Source organism: Nothoprocta perdicaria, unplaced genomic scaffold (genome assembly GCF_003342845.1).
Source record: "Nothoprocta perdicaria isolate Ctin4 unplaced genomic scaffold, notPer1 scaffold_1, whole genome shotgun sequence".
In the NCBI taxonomy this organism is placed as follows: Eukaryota; Metazoa; Chordata; class Aves; order Tinamiformes; family Tinamidae; genus Nothoprocta; species Nothoprocta perdicaria.
The window spans coordinates 15,542,861-15,556,588 of NW_020454093.1; the positions used below are offsets into that span (position 1 = coordinate 15,542,861).

The 13,728-nt window shown below is 42.8% G+C and overlaps 1 protein-coding gene across 2 annotated transcripts in view; it reads left to right on the top strand.

Annotated features, from left to right (window-relative positions):
- The first annotated feature begins 296 nt into the window (after positions 1-296).
- The window catches only part of GOLPH3 (golgi phosphoprotein 3), a 33,596-nt gene continuing 20,164 nt past the window's right edge, over positions 297-13,728 (top strand). For both annotated transcript variants that reach the window (XM_026038133.1, XM_026038137.1), the window contains exon 1: positions 297-542. In XM_026038133.1, coding sequence (XP_025893918.1) covers positions 327-542 — 216 coding nt within the window. In that variant the 5' untranslated portion in view covers positions 297-326. The remainder of the gene's footprint in view (positions 543-13,728) is intronic.

Genomic DNA, 13,728 nt, shown 5'->3' on the forward strand with positions numbered 1-13,728 from the left:
CGGCCCTTTCCGGTGCCCTCCCCCTGCCGCCGCTGCCACATCCTCCGCTGACATCAGCCCGCGCCGCCATATTGGAGGCGAAGCGCCGCCGCCAGCTTGGCCGCCCGAGGCGGGGGGGACGCCGGCCCGCGCTTCCTCCCGCTCCTCCTCCTCCTCCTGCTCCCGTTCCTGCTGCTCCGCCGCGGCCCGGCCCGCTCCCCATGCCTCCCCCCGGGCCGCCGCAGCCTCGGCGCCGATAGGGCAGAGGCGGGAGCGGCCCCGCCGCTTCTCCTTCCTCGCCTCCTCCCCTTCCTGCTGCCGCCCGCGCCGCTGCCCCGCCGCCAGCCATGACTTCCCTGACCCAGCGCAGCTCGGGCCTGGTGCAGCGCCGCACCGAGGCCTCCCGCAGCGCCGCCGCCGCCGACAAGGAGCGCGGCGCCGGCGGCGGCCCCGAGGACGAGGGGCGCCGCGACGAGCCGGGCGACGACGAGAAGGGCGACTCCAAGGAAACGCGGCTCACGCTCATGGAGGAGGTGCTGCTGCTGGGCCTCAAGGACCGCGAGGTGCGGGGGGACACGGCGAGGGGCTGCCGGGCAGAGTGGGGGCGCTGGGGCTGGCGGGTCAGCCGAGGAGGTGCTGGAGGTGGTGGGGACACTGGGAGAGGGGACCCAGGAGGTGCTGGAGGTGGGGGGGACGCTGTGAGAGGGGGCCCCCAGAAGGTGCTGGGGACACTGGTGATTTKGGGGATGCTGGTGAGAGGGTGCTGGAGTAGGTGGTGGAGGTCTTGGGGACACCCACGGAGGTGCTCATGGTGGTGAGGACGTTAGGAAGAGGAGGTCCCAGAAGGTGTTGGGGACACTGGTGATGGTGGGGACACAGGGTGTTGGAGTAGGTGGTGGGGACACCCCAGGAGGTGCTAGTGGTGGTGGGGACGTTAGAGAGAGGAGACCGAGGAGGTGCTGGAGGTGGTGGGGACACTGGTGGTGATGGGGACRTTGGAGAGAGGTGCTTTACATGGAGGTGGCGAGAGGACACAGGAGGAAGTGATGAAGGAGACACTAGGGACATAATGCTTGAGGAGGCCCTGGACGTATTGGGGACACCGGTGGTTGTGGGGACGCTGGGGAGAGGGTACCTGAAAGGACACGGTTTTGTTGAGTGCTTCTACAGAGCATTCATGGATCTGGGAGAGCTCCTGAGCATTTGCAGTGTGGAAGGGACGTGTGGGGTGCAGGAGGGACATTGCTGGGTCAGGAAGGTGGTTGTCACGGTGTTGAGATGGGACAGAGGCGTTGCTGGGGATGGGGACAGCGATGCTGCTGCAGGCAGGGGTATGCGCTAGAGYGGGCTTGGGGTTTGGGGGCAGTGGGAAGGACACTGGGATTTCAGGAGTCAATGTTGTAGCATCTCAAGGAAGGGAACTTTGGTTTGGGGGGAAGACMGGTCCCTAGAGAGGAGGCCAAGGGCCTCCACATGGTAATGGCGATTTGGGCAGACCAGTGATATTTTTACTCCTCCTGCAACTTGCTTGTGGTTCCTGTGTGGGAGACTAGACCACTTCCATGTGTTCAGGCAGACACAACTATCCTGTATTTATAGGATTCCCAAATGTTTTTGGATGCTTGGCTGCACTGAAGTCTTCACTAAGACTCTCCGTCTTCCAGTCTAGCATGTGTGAAAAATGTGTTTGAACCTCTTCTAAAATATGTTTGAGATACATTTGGCAAAATCAGGACTTGAACACTACTAAGTGGATTCAATATGGAAATAGTATTGTTACATAATTTTAATTTATAACTTGTTTGTCACAGACCCATGAATAGCATTCGGTGCAGGAGGAGCATTGCTGCCTGTGGGCTGGATCTTTGTTTCCTTTGGAAGAGGTGCCCATCCTAGGAAGCAGGCACCCTGCAGGAAGCCAGGCCCCTCAGAGGAGGCAGTTCAGTTTGGTACAGTGCATAGTGAAGTAGATGTCTATCTCAGCTATGAGTTCTAATTTGAATTTATCGAAGGGATCTGCTCCGTTTTTTTTCTTTTTTTATTAACCTAATGAAGGTAGTTTGTTTTGGGTACAAAAGAAATATTTTAAAACTGCATGTTCAGGAGTGCAGAGTAACGGGAAATAAAGCTGCTAAGTTGTGAGTTCTTTGACAGTGCATTGCATCTAAAATAAGTTTGCTGATTAATAATGAATAGGTTGAGGAATGCTTTTTCTGTCTGGCATTCTATTATGAGTATGTATTCCGAGTATGTATAGGTCTACCTATATCCATCTTGCTGCCAAAATAATATTATATTTCTCTTTCAGACAGTTTTTAGACTATATTCTTGTCATCCCGTTTTTTCAGATGAACCTTGGCATGACATCCTAATCAAGTGAGCAGCTACTCAGTGCTGTGTGCTTCCACCTGTTGAATGTGAGGATAAATTCTAAGGCTAATGCTTACGCACATTCCCTTTTGTGCTCACCTGAATAGTTGCCCTACAGTAAAGTAGGCATGACGAGACAGATACCTGTCAGGATTGCTTGCCTGGAGGAAGATGGGATAGAAGGGATGATCTTTGATCTTCTCCTCCCCTCTCCATGTGATTGTGTGCTAAATTGGCTGAATTTGTGGGCATTACACTGTAAAGATGTCAAGCTAGCGAGTATTCTGCCTCCCCAAAAAGACTGTATTGGAACGCGTGTGGAACTAGTGTGTAAGAAGTTTAATTATTAAAAGGAGGAATAAACAAATGCTGCTTTGCCCTGGTGTGCATCACTCTTGCCTAGCATCCAGTTTTATCAGTTTAACGATGCCTTGTGCTAAAGTAATGTTAGATTTCTTTGTACGGAAAAAATAACTAAAGTATAGTTGTTCATCTATTSTGGAGATCTTGCAATGGAGAGACCAGACAGAAAGAATGATCGTGGCATCTCTAAGACAGGGGTCTTAGGCACACAGAATGATAGCATACATATTTKCTGAGGCTTCTTAGGTGAGAATTACTAGGGTTTGCATTTTTATTTTGTGTCTAACTGCCTGTCTCTTTTATACTAATTACGTCTCTCTTTAGGTTGTCTTTTTTTTAAACCTGAAACTGAAACTACAAATTCTTTTTTTGAACAGATGTTCTCTGTTGTTCTAATGATAAGCAAGCAAAATAAATTGCAGTTATTTTAGTAAAGTTTTCACCTCTGGTAGTTTTGATTTTTCCCTCATGTTTATGTGAGATGTGCTAATAGTAGTAAGCAGAGAAAAACAATGTGTAGAATGTAAAGAATAATTGTGAAACTTACTGAATTGTGAGGGACAGATATGTGAGCTATGCACTCATTGGAAAGCCAGTAATTTAAAAGCTGACAGTCCTATCTGTTTATTCCACTAGAATAAAATAGTAAAGTGATAATTGTTGAGTGTAAAATAAGAAAAAAATATGCAGGAGTCTGGATTTTTTTATGGATAAGAGCATATTTCCCTTAAAAAAACAAACAAACAACAAAAAAAAAAAAAACAGGCTTTTGCTCTCAAGAGAAGACATTGATAACTGCCTTTCCCAGCTTAGCTTTGAATTTTTGAAGGAAGAAATTTGTTGTAATATTCAACATCAGCCAGTATAGCTTTATACCATATAAACTCTGTGAAAATAACTTGCCTTTGAGCAGATACTATTTATAATAGTAATTGTAGAGGCCAGAGCTTGACTTGTAGGAATTTTTCAGGAAGATTCAGCAGACAGAGATGGATTGATGCATCCCACATTTCCTGCAGGCTGCTAGGTATGGATGTGAATGATGTTTTCAGAATAGTCTGATGGCTGAACTCTAGCAAAACTTTGGAGTTGTTGCCCGGTTGTTGCCGCAGCCTTGGTTTGCAGTGCTGTGAATGTCCAGCTATCTTAAACACAGAGCTCTGCAGTCCCACTCTTAGTGCTCCAGCCTAAGTAACTGTGTTCACACRGTTAATACTTCTTTTTTCTTTGACTTTATTAAAATGTCGTTTATGCACGTCAGCTGTTTGCTCTTTTTTCCGTTGGTTGTTCCTCTTCCATTTTTATGTTCTATGTATACATAGTTATTTCTGTATTCTAAGGTCAGGCTAGGTTATAAGGAGGGAGGAGTATGTGCTGAAATACATAGTACTGGTATAAACGATGCTTTCTCATATAGAAGATAATGGTTGTACTTGTTGGCAATGGAACTTGTTCAAGAGTAGTAATAAGCACACAGCTGAGAAGAACTTGAATTTTTGTTTACTTGTAGTGGTCACATGTTTCGTGGTARCTATATTTGAGTGCAGAATGAGAGACTAAACCCACCTAATTTTYGGCATATGTTGTAGCGATGTAGAAAAGGAGACTTTATACGCTCACAGTGCACCTCGTATGTCAAAAGACAAATAGGAGGCCTAAAGGAGAATACCTGCATATGCTCTTGTGTTCCTGTTTGAACTAAAATGCAGAATTTCCAGGGCAGTTGTTGAATTACTGCAGTGTCTACCCTGCTGTTGRCTAGTTTTCCATTAAGGGCATAGTTACACTCCCTCAAAAAATAAGTGTTAAATAGCTGTCTGTTTTYTGAATATATACACAATCTTGCTCTGGACTCTTTTAAAACCTTCTGACATTTGCATGTCTTTAATGTACCAGGCTGATAGATTAGTTATGTATTTCCATCTTGATGTGCTTGTATAAGAGTGAAGATGAACAGTGGCTGATAGATATGGTGTCCTTGGTGTAGAGCAGGTGAAATACTGGAGCCAAATACATGGCTAGGAAAGTTCAGGGAACATGACAAGAACACTTGCAACTCATTTGGAAACTCTTCAGAAACAAAGCTGGAAAACAGAGTACTCCTCGTCCGTTTCAAGTAGTGCACTAGCCTGTTGCTATAGGAATAAAAAAAAGTCACTGAAATACCTTGCTTCCTTGAATTAAAATTAATACTGCAAAAGGATAGATCAGGGCCACAAAAAAGGGGAGGTTACCCTACAGACCGCTGAAGCATCTCAAGTTAACACTCCCCAGAAGGATGGAGTGATAAATATTAAAAGCTAGCTCATTTTAAAAACTACAGCTAAAAGGTAAGAACAGGCCAGGTTGTTCGTTACAGCCTTCACAGACGTCTTGTATCTCAGTCTCATAGAAACCTGAAAGGTTCCCAGCTGGCTGGGCTCACAACTGCTGCTCCATTTACCTCTTCTGTGCCTGGGATTCTTTTTCTCTTGGAAGTCACTCGGTAGCAGGTGGGGACCTGTTGAAATAGAGCGGTGCACCCAGCTGCTGCCGCGCTCAGCACAGGGAGCACTGCTGAGCAAACCGAGTCAGGTAGGAAGGCATCGCACCTGCCTTGCTAGTTCACATAATTACAGCTAATAAGGTACTAATTTGCTCTGTAACCAATTCCTTATTTGCTGGAAGAAAGCTGATGTATGATAAAATAACAGTCATATACTACAATCTGCTGCATCATTCTTTTTTGTTTTTATTTAGCCTTTGCTGAAGRCTGAAATGTCATTTGTGAGAGGAAAAGTAATGTTAAATCACTGAAATACAGGCGCTGTTTAGATCTTGACTACTTGTGTTCAGCCTTCAAAAACTTCATCTATTGATGAAGTTTTAAGGCAATTTAGTGTAACAGTATAGTTTTCTGTATAAATAATTTATTTGAAGGTCTCCAGTTAGTGGTATTTTTAATTGTACCAAGATAAAAAAAGCTTATTAGGCAGCTAGTTTGCCAGCTTCAAATGTAGTGTTCTACAACACTACATTTTTTCATCAAGTTAGTGCTAAAATGCAGTTTCTTCTTTTTTGCTCTGAGGAAGATGAGTTTGTTGGTGAATTTTATATTTTAATCCTAAAGAGATTTCTCATTTTGTTTTTCTAGGAGTAAAGAAATAATGTTAAATCCATTTGAAATATAGGTGGTGATTCCCAGAACTTAAGATTTGACTTTGTGAAATTTTAAGTAGGATACAGAAGTCTCTATTTTTGCATGGCTAGCAAGTAATCCAGTTTTGAGAACTCGCCCTGCTATCTGAATGTCAGCTTGCACGCTGCTGAGCCTTCCCGGAAAATTCTGGGACAAACAAGTGAAACATGAGGAGGCGTCTACAGGGAATTCACATTTCASTTGAGGAATGATGCATGAATGTCTTGAATCCTTGACAAAGCCTTGCTTTTGCTCAAGTGTTCATGGCCTAGTAACAACAAAATGTGTAATGTCTGAGGATAGAAATTATTTTCTTTATGCTTGCCTAACTTCTTGCTCCTTTTTCATTTCACATCCATGCATATACTGTAGCCTGGTGGAAGATATGGAGCGTGTGGAAGGAGAGCCCCAAGTTCTGTGTACTGAGGGCTGCAAGGGGGTGCCCTGTACCGTGCTGTGTAAATGCTCTTCCTCCTCTGTAAATGTCCTTCCTTTGGAAGCAACATCATAGATCCAATTTGGGTCTATGTGTTCAAACAGTGTGTACTTTTTATGCTTCTGAATGAAGCCAATGTGGTTATCTGCGCTCCTGCAGCAGTGTTAATCTGTAATCTCTATGATTTATTCAGGGATAACTTGGCATGTAGTGTCATTCCTTTTTTTTTCTTTCTTTCATATCAAGCTCTAGTGTAGGAAGTAGAACAAATACTCTTTGTCAGAGCATTCCTAGGGACACTTTTCTGTTTGTTTTTCTAAATGCTTTTAAAAACAGTGCAGTAATTCTTTCTTTCCAACAGCAAGCTGTCTTCATTAAAATTTTTGCCTGAAGGATATGAGAAAGTATTACTGATTAATCACTAGGAGTGAGGTAATCAGGAAACTGAAAATTAAAATTTTAGATGGAAGAAAAGTGCTACTACTTACATTTCAGGGGATTTTGTTGGTTGGTTTATTTTCCTGCTTTGATCTTGGTTAAGTTACACGTGATAGGGCTTCTGTATATGGCTGAGGTGACCAACATGACTGTTACRCATAGTATATGGTAGAAGGGTTTTGGCACTTGCAGAGGAAATAATTATTGCAGCACTGTGTCACTTCTGTGTTTTACTGAGGGAAGGGGTGTCTGTCTGGGTAACGATACGGCTCGGTTTCCTACACAATAGTCTCGATCTGTTTTGCCATAACTCTTAACAGTGAAAGAAAATGAAATAACAATCAACCTATTATGTGCCACATAACTAGATTTTTCATGACTAATCTGCTTGCCAGCGGTTTSTATGTCAACTAACTCTCTTTCCATGCGGAAATATTACTCCTGTATTACTGTGGAGTGGTTGAGCAGTCACAGATTTCCAACAGTTACACCTGAAATCAAGCACAGCTGTTGTCTTCTGCCAAAGTGCAGAGCATGTAAGCCTGGATGAATAGGAGCAAATAGATGGGTGAACTGTCCCTGAGGTATTATGCATCACACTGATTTGCACTGAAACTAAGCTGTTTTTTTTCTTCCAAGATTTTTTACTATTTGCAGTGGACCATAAGGTAATAAAATAGTATACCTTGTAGACCATCTGGCTATTTGGAAAGGTGTTAAACAATTACAGATCCTTTGCTCTTTGTGGGATTTATAGGATTTATTCATCATGTTGGGAGATCAGGCTTTTTGCTTTTCTCTGYGTCTCTGATACTGATTTTAATCACTTGTAAGCTGCTTCCCCCTGTAAACTTTCTAGTCCTCTGTCCTTACAGTCTTGCTAGATAGCATCATGTGGCCAAATTAGTTATGCAGCCCATTATAGCTGTTAATTGAGGAGTCTCTTGTGCCCAGGCCTGTATTATACTGTGGGTTTTCTCTTTAGGAAATCAGTTCTGCGCAGTGCAGGACTCTTCTTYAGCAGCACTTGATTTTACCCTGGCACTTTTGCTCTCATTCAGCAGTCTCTGCTGTCAGAGAAGCTTTTGATGCGTAACAAGTTGACATTTTAATCTGTATTCTGTATTATTTCTGTGGAGAAAGCAGGTGTAGCAGTTATTAATTAGTAGAGATAAATGTTGTTTAGCCTATACTGCTAAGCCAGGTGTTTGTTCAGCCTACACTAATCAGTTACGTGCTGCTAGCAGCTGTTTGCCTATGCTGGGTATTTAAATGTGACTTCTGCTTTGGGCTGCAGTTGCAATAATTGTCTAAAACTGTAAACTGATAATTAGTGCATGTTAAGAAACAGAAGAAACTTTTTCTTAATTTTGAGAACAGTGTGACATGGATGGCTTTTTTTTTCTTTTTTTAATCTCATAGTGAAAATCTCCTGATGTGACATTTATGACATAACCTGAGATTTTGCAAATTTTTTACACCTGCTTAAGTGAAACAGTTGATAGACCTGTTCTGAAAGTAACACCAAAAAGCAACTGTTGAAAGAGAAGAATAGGAGGAACCCCATCTAGTATGTGCMTGTCTTTAAAAATATATATATATATTTAATTCTAGAAAAAATCCATCCTCGTGAGGGATCTGTATCACCTAAAAATGAAACCTTTTACTACTCCCTAGTTAGAAATAACACATTGTTCTATTTATTGTTTTAGAAAGTGGCAGCTGTAGAAGAAAAGGAGAAGCTGATCACCCTTGTATTTAGGTACAGGGTGCTCTTAGGCCCTGAGGAGGGAACTGTAGTTTTAATGCTGCCTATTGTGGTCAAAAATCAATTAAACTTTAACCTGTTATTTAGTCAGCCAATATTAGACCTGCTTTGTCTGCATTAGAAAGACATACTAGATTCGTTACTATTTTTAGGATGAGACAGAATCATTTGCAAGTTACTGTTGTCAGCTTCTGGTGGTTAAGCTTGTGTCTAAGCAGGATAGGAGCTACTTTTCTGACTCTGCCATATTTCTTGCTTTAGTAAGATATGTTTCTTCAGTGAAATATCTAATGTGGAGGATTTGAGCACCAGTTCAATTTTTTTTYCYTTTTTTTTTACAAATACATGTCAGAYTTTTATGCTCAGTCTTTATGCTCAAGAGCTGGTAATGTAGGATTTTATTTACTGGTTACAGATAAACTGGACACGCAGAAGTCCATGGGCCTTGTTGGGATGCTGAGGTTGCTGGTGGACGTCTTTGTTAGGCTACTCTCGACTATCTTGGAGAGGACATGGAGAACGTGTGAGGTTCCTGAGGGCTGGAAGAAAGCTCATGTTACTGCAGTTCTCCTGGTGCCTGCAGGGTCCTGGTGCCAGCAAGGTGACAGTGAGCCGGCGATGTGCCCCTGTGTCCAGGAGGCCAGTGGAATCGTTGGCAGYGTTAGGCCGAGTTGCCAGCAAGTTGAGACAGGTGATCTTCCCCTTCTGCTGAGCCCACGTGAAGCTATGTCTGGAAGAGCTGCGTCCAGTGCTGGCCTTCCCAGTACGAGGGAGACATGGAGCTACTGGTCAGAGTCCAGCAGAGGCTACTAAGGTGGTGAAGGGATGGAGCAGCTGTCTTCTGAGGAGGAGCTCAAAGAGCCGGGCCTGCTCAGCCAGGAGAAGGCTGAGGGGGGATCTTATCAATCTGTATAAATAGTTGAAGGGAGGATATAAAAAGGATGGCCTCAAACTTCCCCATAGTGCCTTGTGGCAGGTCAAGGGACAACAGGAGCCAACTGGGACAGTTCCCTCTGAACATGAGGGGAAAAACTTCTTTGTAGTGGGAGAGGCTAAGCACAAAAACAGGTTGCCCAGAGATTTTATGGAGTCCCCATCCTTGGGGAAGCTCAGAACATGTCTGGTCAGGGTCCTGGCCAGTCTGCCCTGGTTGACCTTTCTTGACCAGGGATTTGAACTAGACTGTTAACCATGGGCCTTAACCGTCCTGTGAAACTATGGAGAATAAAGTCTGGATTCTGATGGAAGTGGCTTTGCAAGAACAGCACAAGCTTGATCTACCTGTGCAGATCATGCCTAATCATGCTGCAAGTCACAYTTCTAAATTAAAATTTTGATACCCAAACGAACAATTAGGCTCCTAGGAGTTGCTTTGTTCAGGGCTCTCTAAGTGCTCAGCATTGTGCATATATTAGTTGCTCCCACTTCAGTAAAGTTGCACTTTTAAAAATATCTCCAATTTTAGCCGAGAGGTGTGCCTATATAATGCAGGCCTGTGCACATGCTTGAAATGCTGGGCCATAGTATTTGATTTTTGGCACTGTCAGAAGTTGACAGCAGCTGCTGTTTGGTATTTATTTTTAAATGCAGTGGCAGGTTAATCAAATGCCTGACAAGTTTCCTGTCAGGAATACGGCGCTTTGTGGAATTTGCCTTCCTGCAGTGTCAGAGCACTTCAGAGATTTTCCTCCCTAACTTCTTTTCTGCTTCTGGCCAGACTGTAATGTGTGTTCCAGTAAAATAGCTATGATWTAAAATGCATCAGAACTTGAAAAAGAGGGACTGCAGTCAAACATCAACATCCCCAAATTGTAGTTTTCAAATAAAAAATGGTTCTGCAATTGAGGTTGCTTTTTTTTTTCTCTCTCTCTTTTCATTTTCTTAATTCACAATGTTATTTTTAAGGATTCTGTGGGCCAGGATGTATCACTAAATGTTCCTGCACGGAAGAAGACGATGACTGGCATGAAAAGGCAGATTTGCAGCTAAGATCTAACAAGATATAGGTTATTGTAGACCTATATTCGACTGTGAAATACGTGAAGAAGAATTCAAGCTTCTTTTTAGCGACAAATTAGATGTCTAGACTTGAAGTTAGATTTTTCTCATTAATTTATGAAAAAAATCCTTCTTATCACTCTAGAAGGGTCTTCTTTGAATATTTTAAATAATTGCCAATTCTAGGCACATTTTTTATTTTTSAGATGACTGGTAAGAGGAATTTTTTTTTGTTGGTTTTTTTTTTTGCCTTCAGGAAAATATCTTTGTTTTTTCCAGTTACATAGATAGAAAAGAGCCATTTGAGAAATGAACTATAGAGTTTGGGTTATTAAAAATATAGAATATATAGAAAGTAGCCCTCCTCTGAATGCATCCTTGTCAGGAGAAACTGGGTCCTGTCTTTCGCTAAATATATTTTAAAATAGATTGGTATTGAAATTTAAAATACAAAACTAGCAGTAGTTGTGAGAATAATATTTAATATAGTAAAGTAGTTGTGAGAATAATATAATAATGTATGATATGAGATAGTAAATATATATAAGAAAAATGAAGGGTGAGGAGTGAGCTCACTCTTGGACCCTAAAATTTTCTTCTCTCTGATTTCTTTTCTTTTTATAATTTTCTAGAGAAGTAAATTTGGGAGGGGGAGACTTATTACTGTCAAAAGCGTAATTCAGTTTTTCATTTAAGRGAAGCTTATTTTGTGAAGAATCTAAACATGAGAGAATTTCTGGTAGGTTTGCATCTGCAGTTTTCATTCTCCTATCCCAGAGCTGTGGAGGTTTTTATTCTGTCCTTTTTTGGGGGGCAGTAGAAGAGGGAAGCAATCGATAAATAAGCAAAGGAGAAAAGGCAAGTCATTACTGAAGAGTTATTTCAAAGAGCATAATCCTGAACATTATATTTTCAGCTGAATATAAATAGGATGCAGCAAGACTATACAGTTCCTTGCCAAAGAAAATCAGTTCGGGTCTTGCTAGAGGGAATCACCACCGAGACCCTACCTGGCATGATGCAGTATTGTACTGCTGCGGAGGATAAAATATTCTTTGAGGTAACTATACTTGCAGCTATTAGACTTTTGGATGGCTCTATGGAGTGGGAATATTTCTTAGAAAGTAGCAGAGATTCTCTCGGTCATTAAAGCGCAAGCAGAGTTTAATCATGTCAGCTTTTCTTGTCTGAGACTTTTTTTGCTCTCTGCTCCAGTTTCGCTGCTGTGGTTATGCTCATCTTCGGGTAGATTCAATTACAATTACCCGTGCTGGAAATAAAGGGAAGAAAGTTTTTTCTTTGATCACTGGAAGCTGAGAAGGGATGAATTCCTGTAATAAAAGGTGTCTGTAGTGAGAAGACCCCAATATTACCTTGAGGATGCAAATAATTTCAAAACGGCCCAGCCTGTTTTCAGCTAAAATCCTGTTGGAAAATTTCTTTTTTTTTCTCTTCTTCCATCATCATTTTCTATTGTTTTCRTTTTCCCTCTCTCAATTTCTTATGAATGTAGTTAGTTATATGCTGGTAATAAGACTTAATTGGTTCTCACTGGGGTTCATCGTGTTACACGTTTGCAGGCCCTCTGAGGCCACTCAAATAGCTGGACAAGAACAGGCTTTACCGGAGTAAAGGAACTAGATGTAAAGCAGTAGCCCCAGGCTGACTGCACGAGGGGAAGGGAGTGGGGCAAGTGCAGAACTGCCCATGCTGCTGCTCTTAGGTCTCCCAGGCCTGCAGTGTGCCCATAGCTGGGAGAAACTCCCCACATTTTAGCATTATTCAGTGTGCCTTGCCTCTGCAAGCTGATAAAGCCCATTTCCTGGATTGCTAGTTGCCAAGGATTAAATGAACTTGCTTTAGCAGCCTATATAATATACAGAAGAGCTATTCAGAATATTTGTTASAAGATTAAAATGTAATTAGCAGTTTAGGGAAATGTATGGGTTTATGCAATAATTRGATTTGAAAAGCAGCCTGTATTACCCAATATGGCAACCAGCGTTCTATCCATCTCAGTATTGGGGCAGATCAGAGATGTGAACAGCATGTTTGCCACGTTCTTGAAACGTTAGCTCTAACAGTTTAATTGTGAGAGCCTCTGGATCTGCATTGCTGGTATTTCTGTGTTTGGACAAGTCATGCTGCTTTTCAGAAAAGCTAAGAAGGAGCCAGGCAGTCAGCTCCACGGTGATCCCGGAGAGGGCTGTGGAGCAGCTTGTCCTGTATACCAGTTGCAAGGAGATGAAGGGCAAGGAGGTGTTCGGGAGGAGTTGGCATGAATTCCCAAAGGGGGAATCGTGTAATCAACCCCTGTAGCCAAGGGCTGGGTAGAGGAGGGGAGAGCAGTAGGTGTTGTCTGCTCCAGGAAGGCTTTGACGCTGTCTCCCAAAACATCCTCATAGGCAGGCGGATTGTGGGGTGGGTCGAGAGCACCCAGAGGGTTGTGGTCAGCAGCACGAAGGGCTGTTGGAAGCCAGTAGCTGGCAGTRTCCTTGGGGCTCTATCCTGGGCCCTGTATTGTTGACTGTTCAGGTCATCAGTGACCTGGATGAGGGACAGAGTGTACCCACAGTGAGTCTGTGCTGCCCCTGGCAGATCAAGAGGCAATGGGCACAAGCTGAAATGCAGGAAGTTCTGCCTGAACTTCTTGCCTGTGGTGAGAGAGACTGAACAGCTTGCTCTAGGTGACCCCTCTTCAGCTGGGGGGTGGACTAGAGTTTCTCCAGGGGCCCCTTCCAATCTCATCCATTCTGTGATTCCCTACAAATAGTCACTATTTTATGAAGGCCTAGAAATACTTCCTTGTTAGCCGGTAGCTGTAGGGTCACAATAACAGCTCCTTATTCTCTCATAGGAAAAATGCCACATTTGCCTTCTGTGTGACCTTGTGCTGGGGAACAGACCTGATAGTACAGGCTAGGTAAACTATGTCACCCATGTGGCAAAATAGACCCCAGTTTGGGAAACATCAGTCTAAATGATTCAGATCGTCAGTATAGTTATGTTTTAATATAGAACAGCTTCTCCATCTGTATTATTAAGAAGTTGGAAAAGTTTTTGGGGTTTTTTTTGTTTTGTTTTAAAATAAGATGTTTGCTTATTTTTATACTGAGAAGCTTCTTAAGAAGAGCTGTTGGAAGAATAACACTAGGTAAACTTTCTGAATTCTTTAATTATTCCAGTAAAACAATTTCC